Here is a 12,609-nt window from a genome sequence, read left to right as displayed (position 1 = left end):
AGTGTCTGTATGTTTGTCAAGAATTAACCAGTAGTCCTTGTAGAACTGTTAGAACTAAAGGTTGGAAAGCAGGTCGCAGTTCTCGCGAGCGTTGGTCGCGGCTGCCTCGGAAAACTTACAGAGTCTGGTTTGAGCTCAGAGGAGCTCCGACACAGACAAGAGCACCGCTATTCCTCCTATTACACCTCAATGCAGCACTGCAGTGAGTTTCAAGCTGTAATTTTACTTATTTAAAAATATCAAAAATCAAGGAAATCCTACCTAGTGCTGCTTTAACAGCTTTTTTTTTTTTTTACAACCTCAGTTGTAAAATACGGCTTCTAAACATGGTGGAGGTAGCTTCACACACTGTTTCTGTAACTAAACAATGAGAGATTCTTATGTATGTTTACATCAGCTTTACATATTACGTCAGTCTGTCTGACCACACTGGTTTTATTGTGTCAGATATAGTCGTGTTTTTCACCATCATTTCACCTCTGTATCATCAGAGGTAGTAAAGTCCTGTTCCCTCAAACCCCATAAGTCCATTCGTATTTCATCTCCAGCGACGGAGCTGTTTTGAAAATATAAGCTACTGTATATAAAGCACTACTCATACTGTCAAGGTCTTCGTGTCAAGGCCTGAGTGTGGATTAGAATGACATGAATCAGACTGAAGTGGTGCAGGGTGGAGGGGGGAGGGGCTTTCATCACAGCAGCTTCACCTTGCCCATAAAGGCTCTGGCAGCCTTCCAGCCACGCTCCTTAGGAATACGTCCACGAGGGGCCAGGAGGACCATCACAGCCGCCAGCACGTTCATTACCGCCTTCGGAGGGTTAGGGAACGTCTTCAGCTCGGTCAGATTTACCTGCACAGTACATTTACATAGAGATTTATATCACCTAATAGTACCTGCGTTCAGTGTGTTACCAATATACACTATACTGCCAAATACATTCGCTCACCTGCATTCAGAGTGACATAGTTATTCTTAATCTATAGGGTTTAATATGATATCAGACAATCATTTACAGCTATAGCATCTTCAGCTCTTTTGGGAAGTCTTCCACAAGGTTTAGGAGAGTGTTTATGGGAATTTTTCACTATTCTTCTAGAAGCACTTTTGTGAAGTCAGAGACTGGTGTTGGATGAAATGGGGATTAAATAAAAAGTATATAATCACAATGTGTAAAGTCACCTTTTTAAATATACTAAATGAAAGCGAAAGTTGTCGCACAATTTCAATCCCAAAGGTGCTCTATCGGTATAAAATCTCTTGGTATACTGAAACATTAATAGTTCCTTTCACTTGAACTAAGGGTTCGAACTCCACACCATACTAATAATCCCCCCTCAGTCAGACAAGTACTGCTGAATTGCTGATGTTCCCAGTCGCTTCCACTGTGTTATAATAGCACTGACAGTTGGCTGTGGAATATTTAGTAGTGAGGAAATTTCTTGACTGGATTTGTTGCACAGATGCTGCATCATATCACAATACCACACTGGAGTTCACTAAGCTCCTGAGAGCGACCCATTCTTTTCAATTCACTGATTTGGATGGGGGAGTAAATGCTTTTGCCAATATAGTGTATATTCACCCTACTGAAAAACAGTAGCTGGAGCATTTTACAGTTTTTTACTCTATATTTAACTCCACTATGTTACTGTGATTTTAAAGTCTGGTTTGAATGAAACCTTGTTGAGTGTGTTTAAAGCTGTAGTTGCTGCCTCTAGAGCCGGTTCTGCTTTAGCCAGGTCATTCTCACAGTCCCGCTGCCTCAAAGTCACCTCCGCCTGGATCGCTGCCACCTGCACACAAACACATAGTTTTAAGAACCAAGGCTTAAAATAAGACCTTAATAAAACTGAAGGTACCGCAAACCACAGTCCTGACCTATAGACAGAGCAAAAGAGGTGTTCTCAGTCCGGATCTACTGAACCATGGTCCAGTTCTTCTGCAGTGTGAACGGTTCAGACGGTTTAAACTGATTCAGATTATTTACAGGAGTTTGAGTCAGGCTACCATCACAGATTAAACAATAGAAGAAGAAAAAGAAGTGGTGTCCTGCAAAATCTGACCCCCCCCCCCCCCCTTGGCGTGCAGTATGAGTATGAGGTGAGTATTATCAGTCTGTAGCCTGCTGGTAACCCTGGCTAGCACTGCTGGAGCAGTATTAACATTAGCTAATAACCACGCAAAGCACAAGCTCTTTCTGCCAACACCGGCTAGCATTAGCTTTAGCATTAGCAGTTAGATGCTAATGTTAATGCTGCTGCACCCAGCCTTAGTGGAAATCAGGAAATCTAAGCTTACGGTAAATAAACAGAAGCGCTTTACTCGTTTTTGAGAGAGAAATCTGTGTTAATTAACATCCAGCGCTTGTATGACTTTGAAAGAATTTTCTTTTTTTTAGAATTACAGTTTTGTTTACTTAACTTAGCTTTATTTAACTTAGTTACCAACCCACCACCACCCAGCAGTGAGACCTGCTGAATTAGAAGGAAAACATGGCAACTCCCATGTTCCTTACTACTGTCGCATAATACACCTTATAATCTGGTGAGCCTTATGATAAAAATAGACCAGAAAATAGTTTATTGATAGTGCGCCCTACAGAGTGAAAAATACAATACTCATTTCTGTTAAGCAGTTCAGTGTCATCATGTGACGTTTGTGCATGACGTCACCACAAAGCAACAGGCTACTGAAAACCACTCTTTAAAGAACAGGACCCGCCCCTATTTAGACTGTAGCCAAGACACTGGAACACAGCTACAGTAACAACAGCATGAACCCTGATATGGAGGAACTGCTGAGTGTTTTTTACCTTCTGCTCCTCCAGATCAGCGTCCCTCCTCTTCTGGCTCACTCTCTCCGTCTGCTGACCAATTTTACTGATCAGAGCTTCGGCTGCGACATTCTTCACATTCAGATCCACCTCCTGAGAGTTCAGCTTAGCCTTTAGCTCCTCAACCTACACACACACACACACACACACACACACACACAAACACACAAACACACACTACATGTTCTGATCTTTCTGAAAGTTTTTCTGGGAACATTTCTGCCTTGCAGCACACACTGTTGCTGAATCTAGACCTGACCAACTGCAGCAACTCCAGATCATAGCTCCGCCCCCACAGGTTTGTACAGTAGGCACTAAGGCATGATGGATGCATCACTTCAGCTGCCTCTCTTCTTACCCTGATGCTCCATCACTCTGGAACAGGGTAAATCTGGACTCATGAGACAACATGATCTTCTTCCACTGTTCCAGAGTCTAATCTTTACATTCTCTCTAACAAATTGAAGCTGTTTTTCAGTTTTTCACTGATTAGTGGTTTTCTTAAAACTACACAGCTGTTTAGTCCCATTCCCTTGCGTTCCCTTTACATTGTGTGTGTGGAAATGCTCTTCATGTCATTAATAAACATGCCTGAGATTTGCTGTTGTTTTTCTTCAATTTGATTTCACCAAAGGTTTAGGTGATCACCCAATCACGATCATTAAGTATTGTTTTTCCAGCCACATTTTAGTAATTTTAACAATTTTAGTAGTTTCTGCAATCTCTTTAGATGTTTTCTCTGCTTGATGCAGCCAATGATGTGACCCTTCTCAAACTGACTTACATCTTTTCTAAAAACACAGGATATGTCTTCGAACATGGCTGTTTAAGAAATGAGAAGCAGCTCATTACATTAGTTGGGCTTAAATAACTTGTTGCCAGTTAAAAGATAATGCAGTAATTATCTAATAGGAGGCTAGAACCTATTTGCTTGGTTAAATTTAGGTGGCGGCTTTTTTTGGCCAGATAGTGTACGTCCAGACAGTAAATCTGACATTCTGAAAGAGATTCTTTGTTAATGCGTGATAAGGAAGTGGGAAATGTTGTATAACATAACTCAGTGATTGATATTTTAGTTATATAAGCGCTTCAGATTCATTTAAATAATAAATCCTGGTTTATAGAGGCAGAAGAAATCATCTCTCCTCTGAAATCCAAGTTTTATGAGGAGAACCTTCGGCATGTTGTGTGGTTTAGAGCGTGGCCTGAATAAACTGTTAGTGTGTAATATACCAAACCGCTAATCCACTCCTCCAGCCTTGGGAATGCTCTAGTTTAAATACCAACTGGTTCTGATGGAGCTTTGCAGTGTAGATGATTCAACTATGGCTAAACGATGTATTATTAGTAACTTTTTTTACAGTGGTGGATTTTTCCATGGTGAAGCTTGTTGGTAGACGCTTTAGATGTAGGAGTACTTCCAGCAATAAGATCTTAGGACTGCTGAAGACTTGGTTACCACAACGTTTGTTACTGTCTTAACTATTGGGATTAGGGTGACTAGTCCCATCTTACAAGATGAGATGAGACACCATACTGGGTTCATGAGAATGAGATGAGACAAGATTTTAACAATACATTTTTTTATTTCAAACTTAAAATGTATGAAACTCACAAAATGCTAAACTACAGGTGAATTTGTAGGTAATCATCTTGTAATGCCGACCCACAGCACTACACTGAGGACCCTTGGGTGTTCTGGTAAGCCAGGGTGAAATTTGCGAGTGGTTTTTCCCACATAGCTTTGTAGGAGGCTACACTCTGATATACTCACCTCTGAATGGTGGAAGAGCTATTGCTTAGTTCGGTTACAGGGTAATGCTAATGCTGCTCCAGCAGTGCTAGCCGGGGTTAGCAGCAGGCTACAGGCCAATAATACTCAGCTCTTAACGGCAAAAGAGATAGCGCTTAGTGTGGTTAGCGGCTAATGCTAATACTGCTCCAGTCTCAGTGCTGAAGAACTAAACTGAAACTCCTTTATAACGCTGGACCTCAATGGGGTGGCTTTACTGCTCCTTACAACCTGACTGATAAGACACACTGGATTATAAGGCACACTGACGATTTTTGGGAAAATTATAAAATTTTAATTGAACTTTATATTGCGAAAAATATGGTACTGTTATTTGTGATTAGAATATATAAATGCACTATTATGTTACAATATTATTAATATATTGGTGGCATAGATTGACAATAAAACTGGTTGTTACAATTATTTCTGGCAGAATATTGTCCCACAAATGAAAGTTATAGTTTACAAGCCTTTTGGAGAGAACTTGGGCATGTTAGGCATGTTGGCAGATGGTTGGTCTTATTTTAATTTATTTATTTTTGTTATATTAAAAGACATTTTCTTCAGATGTTTAGTTACACTACCCCTATCTCCCAATATTATTCACATGAAGATCTAACGTGCAGATGTTTCTTGCCTGTGTGGGTCAATAATGTTGCCAATCTGAGCAACTGGTGCCCATGTGAGCAATCATCATCTGCAAAGCCTGTAACTGTATTCCAGATGGAGCCCACAGACTAACAGATAAACCCACATGGGGTCCACAGGGAAGCGTTGGCTGGGCCGTACCTGCACAGCGGTGGTCTTCAGCTTCTGCAGGCCCGAGTGCAGTCTGTGCAGCTTCTCCTGAAGAAGCTGGTTCCTCTCTCCCAGCAGAACCCCGTAAAGTCGGAGCAGCTCCAGGAAGCTCCGGGGGGTGCTGTAGTAGTGCCGGCGCTCACTCTGCCGGTACCGTTCTCCAGCCTGCCGGGCGCTGGCATGAGCATGGGCCATGAAAAGACTGATGGGTTCCTGAACGGTGGGCTGTAAAGGAGGAGAGAGAGAGAGAGAGAGAGAGATGGAGCTGCTGGATTAAGCTCTCTTTAACATACTCAGATCCTGACAGGTCCTGAAATATCATCCTTATAAATCCTGAATTCATCTCTGGGTTGGTAGGTGGCCGGACTGACTCAATCTGAGCCTGGGAAAATAACGACCTACTGCGGGTAAACACAGCAACTGGAGCTGGTGGACATTTTAATGGTCGTGTGGCTTTAAAAGAAGAACCTCTCTTATAGCAAGACCCAAAAGGAGAACAGGTAGAACTTTACAATTAGGATACATCAATTAACAGGACTTACGAAAGTAGCCTGTCTAACTTATCAATTGACACTTAGACATTACTACTTTTTAATACTTAAGAATATTGTAAATAATAAAAAATAGACTGAATATTAAAGTCTTAACTATCAGTTAATAGTAAGTTAAGACATTCCGTCATAAATACTGTTATTAATGTATCCTTATTGTAAAGAGCTATTGGAGAACCTCTATTAAACAACAGTTAGTTCCGAAGCTGCAATGTGATTGGCTGAGAGGCGTTCTATGAGGGCCGTTATCAGTCGGTAATTCACTGTAACCGAAGCACTCCATGAATTACTCCGCCACATACAGGTAACCTAGCACTGAAGCAGTGCTTACAAGCCAAACAGAGCAGCTACAAACAGAGCAGCAATGGAACTATTTTAACTCGCTGAGTGTTTATAACCAAACTAAACAGAGCTGGAAGGAGTGAATTCCAAATCCCCAAAACTGTTACATCAATATAACATATCTTTCAATATTATATTTACATCCCCCAAAATGTACATACACCCCACCCACTAGAAAATGCTAACTTTAGGAGAATAAATGTGCTAAATACTGAATGTGCTAGTTACAGAGTCTTACAGAGAATTATTTAATAATATCTTATGCTCCAGCCTATAAGGTCAGTTTCTGATGCTGTACGATTAGTTCCGACACTCCAACTCATCCCAAAGGTACACAGATGTTGTAGTTGAGCCTGTAGATCCTGCTCTACACTCGTAGGTTGCTGAATCTGCTGCCCCAGCTGCTCTCATAAATGCTGGATTGGTGATAAATCTGGAGACGGGCAGGACAAGAAAGTGCTGCAATCTGGTGGAAACACTCCTGGGAAACCAGTGCTGTGTGTGGGTGAGCATTATCCTGCTGAACAATGACAGTTGGAGGTTCTGCCATAAGGGACAGCAAAACATGTAGCTACAGGATGTCCTGCACTGAGCTGTGTTCCTTAGTCTCGTATCACTACTAGCAAAGGGACAGTCGTACGCGATGCTCCCAGATTGTCACACCAGCAGTTGGGGCAGTGTGACGCTCTACAGAAAAGACAGGAATGAAGCGTCACCATGAGGCCCAGAACAGATCACAAACAGAACAGAGGAGTTTTTCTCCTCTTTTTATCTTCTCTGAAGAATGGCAACATGGGAGCCTCAAAACACAACTTTCAAATGACCTGAAACAGAGATTGTTCAACATCATGGTTTAAAGGAAAGATATAAAAAGCTCAGAATCTTAGAGATTTCAGCTGTCAGTTTCCACTGTGAGGAACAGAGTGAGGAAATGGAAGAACCACAGACACAGTTCTAGATAAGGCCTGAAGTGACAGAACAAGATAAAGCTCAGATAATCAGAGGAGAAGGATGGTGAGAACAGTCATAGTCAACCTACAGACCACAGATCCAAACACCTACATCTTCATCTTGCTGCTGCAGATGGAGTCACTGTGCATCGTTCAGCTATTCAGTGCACTTTATATAGGAGAGGCTGAATGGGAGATTAATGCAGAAGAAGCCTTTTCTCTGCACATGCTAAAGCACATTTAGACAAGCCAGCATCATTTTGGAATAAGGTTCTGTGTGTGGACTGAAGAAACTAAAATTGAGTTATTTGCTGTGGGGCTGTGTGATCAGTGCAGGTACTGGGAATATTGTTAAAGTTGAGGGTCTCATGGATTCCAGTCAATATCGAAAGATTTTTGAGAACAATGTTTAAGAATTGGTGAGAAAGATAAAGTCATCAGGCATCAGGACTGGACGACGACCCTAAACACTAAACACTGCTCAAAATCTACTGAATCCTTCATGCAGAGGAACAAGTACAACATTCTGGAATGATCATCTCAGTACTGGTGTAGATGGCGGGGATTTCTTCTAAACAGTCTTTCTGCTTGTCAAAGTCTGTCAACTGAGCAAAATATCTTTTGAGAGCATTGTAAAGGCACGTCTAGCAGGCATCATTTTCTAAGAGTCTAATCAAACCACACGTGTAATCAGATGCACGTCTGACTGAGACATAACTGAATGCTGAGCTTTGCAGCAATGGTGGGAATCTTCATATGCCTGGATCAGAAAAGCAGCTAAATTCACTCTTTCAGAGAGCTGTCTGTTAACTTTCTTGCTCAAAGTGTGTGGTCTAAAAACACTGATAATGACAGACTGTTTGCTGCTCTGGAGTCTACACACACACACACACACACACAGTCTGGCACTGCCCGAAACAGCTGTGTCTCCTTAGAGGGTCAGGCTGTGTGTATTAATCACTGCTGCATCATTAGCATAAATGATCCTGCTTAGTGATCGTTACACTGGGACAGGGAAAACAACATTACACACACACACTCAGCAAGAGACTGTCATCACGCTCATGGTGCATGTGATCACCCATTTGTCTTCACTTCAGAGTGGAGCTAATGATGAGGAATCGAACTAGAGTGGAGAGCTGTGAGCAGAGAACTCTCAGCATGTTCTGGTGATCACGATCAATGTCAGATCAAATACAGTAACTGACCCACAGCTCTACTCATGTAGTTTAAAGATCTTTACCAGGGTATTCCTACTCAGAACTGTTTCAGCCTGAGAGCACTAGGACTGTGTTTTGACTGTAACCTGTTATGAACTACACAGTACTTTGACTTACTTTTTTTTTTCAGTGTAGATTATTTACTGCCTGGGCAAAAAAGTAAGTAATTTAAGTAAGTAAATGTTGTGGGGTTGATGCTGCAGTTGGTTGTTCACCACAAAGTCCAGACCATAACCTGATTGAGAATCTTTGGGATGTGCTGGAGAAGACTTTGTGCAGTGGTCAGACTCTACCATCATCAATGCTGCTGCAAGATCTTGGTTAAAAATTAATGCAACACTGGATTAAAATAAATCTTGTGGCACTGCAGAAGCTTATTGAAACAATGCCACAGTGAATTAAACAAACAGCAATCAAAGCTAAAGGCAGTCTAACAAAATATTAGAGTGTGCAATCTATGTTTGTTTTAGGCAGACATTTTTTTTTTTGGATAGGCTGTGTCTTAAAGACATGAAAACAATTAAGAGAGAAACAGAAAAAAGTGTTTATCCTCCACATTAATCCCCTGATCTAAACCTGATGATCCGAGATGGTGATTTGAGGTGATTTAGGATGAGCTGGAGCTTCACAGCGTGAAGGAAAAGCAGCAGCTATTGTTCAGCACCTCCAGGAACTCCTTCAAGACGCTGAGAAAACTATTCCAGGTGACTCTCCCTCATGAAGACACTGAGACTAAAATACCAAGAGTTTGCAGATCTGTCCTCAAAGATAAATTTGCTACTTAGAAGAATCTAATAGTGACACCAGCTCACCTCAATAGCAGGGAGCTCCCGCAGGAAATGCAGGCTAACTGAGTGTAGCGCCTTCTGTGGCCACTCGTGGAACCAGTCGACTGTAGTGCAGCTGAGCAGAGCTGGGAACCGCTGTACACGAACACGCAGACTGTTACCTACAGGAGACACACCCAGAACCACCTACAGACACAGAGAGAGAGAGAGAGAGAGAGAGATAAGAATGAAACATGCAATAGTTTTCTATTGTATTCTGACAATTATAAACTGAAGTTGTAAAGACCTTGAGCTGCTGATGAACGCGTTCTTTAAAGAACCTCCAGCAGTTCTCTGTGGTGTCCAACAGGCCCAGGGCACGCACCTCCGTCTTCACCCCCCTCACCACTCCATCCACCTCCTCCTCACTCAGCACCTCCGGCACCTCACCTGTACAGTTATGAAAAATATATATTCACCCTAATGAGAGACTCTTCAGAGTATCTTATACACACACACACACACTGTTTGCACACGGCATCTCATTTAATGTTTTTATTTTATTTATACATTGTAAATGAAGTCTTCCAGACTATGAAGGAACACAAAAGGTAGTCCCCTGGAAGGTCTTTTAGTTAACTGCTGTGCTAAATTTATCAAGAGTAAATTACTGTTAGGGCTCTATTTTTATGATCTATAGCGCACTAGTTAATTGCGCTTTGCGCAGTTGAATTTAGGGGTGTGTCCTCTGTGTTTGGTATCGTAAGGGCGCGAAAAATACGCCTTGCGCAGCTCCAACGGCGCAAAGGTGTGTTTTAATTCCCTGAATTAAAAAAGCCAATCAGTGGGTCTGTAGTCATTACCTTTAAGAGACAGGAGCGCGCTGACTTCTGTTCATTCATATTTTAGGAGCGCATAGGAAACTGCGCCATCATGCTGTGAAGAAACACCAGCAGCTTAGAGAAGAGTACAGTTATTTTATTCTTTATTCTGTTTATTGTTTATGTAAAAACTGAATATTAATCAAGCAATCGATTATTTACACTGGAGGGGGACCCTCATTTACAGTTTAAAAGGTATTAAAAATATCAAAAAATAGAAATAAAAACTGACATTTACTATAGCCAAATAAAATATTTACATAAAAAAGGAAAAATAGGACCTTTTAAAAAGATCATAAAAATTGACATAAAAAGTAATGAATTTATATCTTATGAATAAAATAATAATAGCAGTGAAATTGAAGTAAAATAATAAGAATGATAAGAGATTATCAAATTTATACCAATAAACTAAGAACATGGGAATTATGGGGAAATATATATATATATATATATTTAATAATTTGGTTAATAAAATAATAAAAATAATTAAAATGAATAAAAAATGAATAATATAAAATATAAACTCATTAAAGACAGTAATTTAAAACAACCACAGGCTTTCTGAGAGTGCGCAGAATAATAAACATTTCAGTTTCAAATCATTGAAACAGCTCATTAAAACCTCAACCTATCCTTTATATTTGACAATATTTGATTAACTTACAGGTCCTTACTTATTTTTATTTAACTAAACTGAGTTTTATATTATTTCGCGCTGAATTCAGTGCCGCGCTGCAGAAGAGAGAAAGAGAGAAAGAGAAAAAGAGAGAGAGAGAGAGAGTCGCGCCGCATTTTGCCTGATTTCTCTTAATTAATTATCATCAGTAAATATGTGGCTTTAATAGTGAGCTTATTGCAACATTTATTTCAGAAGACAGAGGTTATTCTGCGCGCTGCAAGCTTTGCTTTGCATTCCTGACATTTCAGAGCGCTGGACAAAATTTTAACTAGCTAAATTAATATGTTTAATAATTGAATACACTTGCCCTGGTAAAAAGAAACGAATGCTAACATATAGCTTTATATTTCTGTGTATTTCAAATGTTTTGAGTTTTATATTATTTGTTTTATAATTGACGGGCAGCATCAGATGCCAGGATGACAATGCGCTTTATGTTTTCAAATATAAAAGTGAATTTCAGTTAAATAATAGCAAAGTGAAATAAAATAAATTTATGTTCAGTCAAAGTGCTATTTTAATTTTCCATTTCAAAAACTCCAGCATTTGAGTGAGAATAAGCATCTGTTGAAATTCTTAAACAGCAGAATACATATATCTGCTATTTTAAGCTACAGTTAAGTCTGTATACCGAACAGAAATATAAATCCTTTTAACTGACAGAAATAAATATAACTAATAATAATTTATAGTTACTGTGCAGATTTTTATAGTTGATTGCTGAAGGCTCTGGGTAAGTTTTTTTTTTTTCTGTGGTAAGGAAGTGATGGTATGGGGTATTTTGGAGCGCAGGGTGATCATGATTCAGTTTTTGGTGCGCCACTGACACGGGATTTCGACGTCCTTTCACAGGATCAAACACGCCAGAAATGTACCTGAACACATGTCATTTCCAGACCACCACGCCCATCGGCGTTAATATATTCCAGAAGTCCATTGCTATTTTAGGGACGCTTGCGCAAGGCGTAAAAACAGACTGTTGATGGGGTGTACGATGGCAACGCGCCACGCTACACGCCTTGCGCGGGGTGTACGATAGGGCCCTTAATGTGTTTGAGAGCATCAATTGTACATTTTTGAAGAGGTAGAGTTGGTATACAGCTCTAATTAAGTAATGTTCTAATATTATGGTAAAAACCACTTCACTATGGTCAGTCAATTTGAAAAAAATGCAACCATCAAAAACAATGATGTAACTGGCTCCAATCAGGACCGCCCCAGGAAAGGAAGAGCAAGAGTTTTCTCTGTTGTACAGGATAAGTTCATCGGAGTTACCAGCCTCAGAAACTGCTGGTTAACAGCTCCCTAGATAAGAGCACCTAAATACTTTTCAAAGTATTTTTACTTTTAAGTTACTACATGATTCCTCATAAAACTGAGAAAGTACCAAAATGTGCAAAACTGTCATGTAAGCAAGAGGTGCTACTTTGAAGAATTTAAAATTTAAAAAACGTTCTGGTTTGTGTAACATTTATTTCTTTACTAAACAATTGTATGTTTTATTTATAGTTTGGATGACTTTAGTAATAATCTACAATGCCGAACATTTTAAAATAATAGATAAAATAAATAAAATGTAAACCTTTTGACTGGTACTGTATATTTACCCTAATGAGAGACTGTAGCGCTGCATCAGTGTATTAAATCTGTGTAGAAAGATGGCTACATTTAGAGTGTTTAAAGAGTGTGATGCTGTAAGAATTTAATATAATCAGACGTTACTCTGATTCGCGGGTCTCGAGCGGGTCTTTTTGACCCCTGTGTTTGACATCAATGACAGATGAGCGG

General features: G+C 40.1%; 1 protein-coding gene across 1 annotated transcript in view; it reads right to left on the bottom strand.

Annotated features, from left to right (window-relative positions):
* Nucleotides 1-12,609, bottom strand: part of LOC103021919 (dynein axonemal heavy chain 11) — a 232,881-nt gene that overhangs the window by 62,289 nt on the left and 157,983 nt on the right. Inside the window, exons 54-59 of the mRNA XM_049480231.1 lie at nt 9,566-9,708; nt 9,304-9,465; nt 5,420-5,653; nt 2,815-2,961; nt 1,682-1,795; nt 708-851 (exon numbers count right to left, since the gene is read on the bottom strand). Of these exons, the coding sequence (XP_049336188.1) occupies nt 708-851; nt 1,682-1,795; nt 2,815-2,961; nt 5,420-5,653; nt 9,304-9,465; nt 9,566-9,708 (944 nt within the window). The remainder of the gene's footprint in view (nt 1-707; nt 852-1,681; nt 1,796-2,814; nt 2,962-5,419; nt 5,654-9,303; nt 9,466-9,565; nt 9,709-12,609) is intronic.

Source organism: Astyanax mexicanus, chromosome 6 (genome assembly GCF_023375975.1).
Source record: "Astyanax mexicanus isolate ESR-SI-001 chromosome 6, AstMex3_surface, whole genome shotgun sequence".
NCBI classification, from domain to species: domain Eukaryota; kingdom Metazoa; phylum Chordata; class Actinopteri; order Characiformes; family Acestrorhamphidae; genus Astyanax; species Astyanax mexicanus.
The sequence above is the reverse complement of the archived record's forward strand: the minus strand, read 5'-3'. Positions and strand labels throughout refer to the sequence as shown.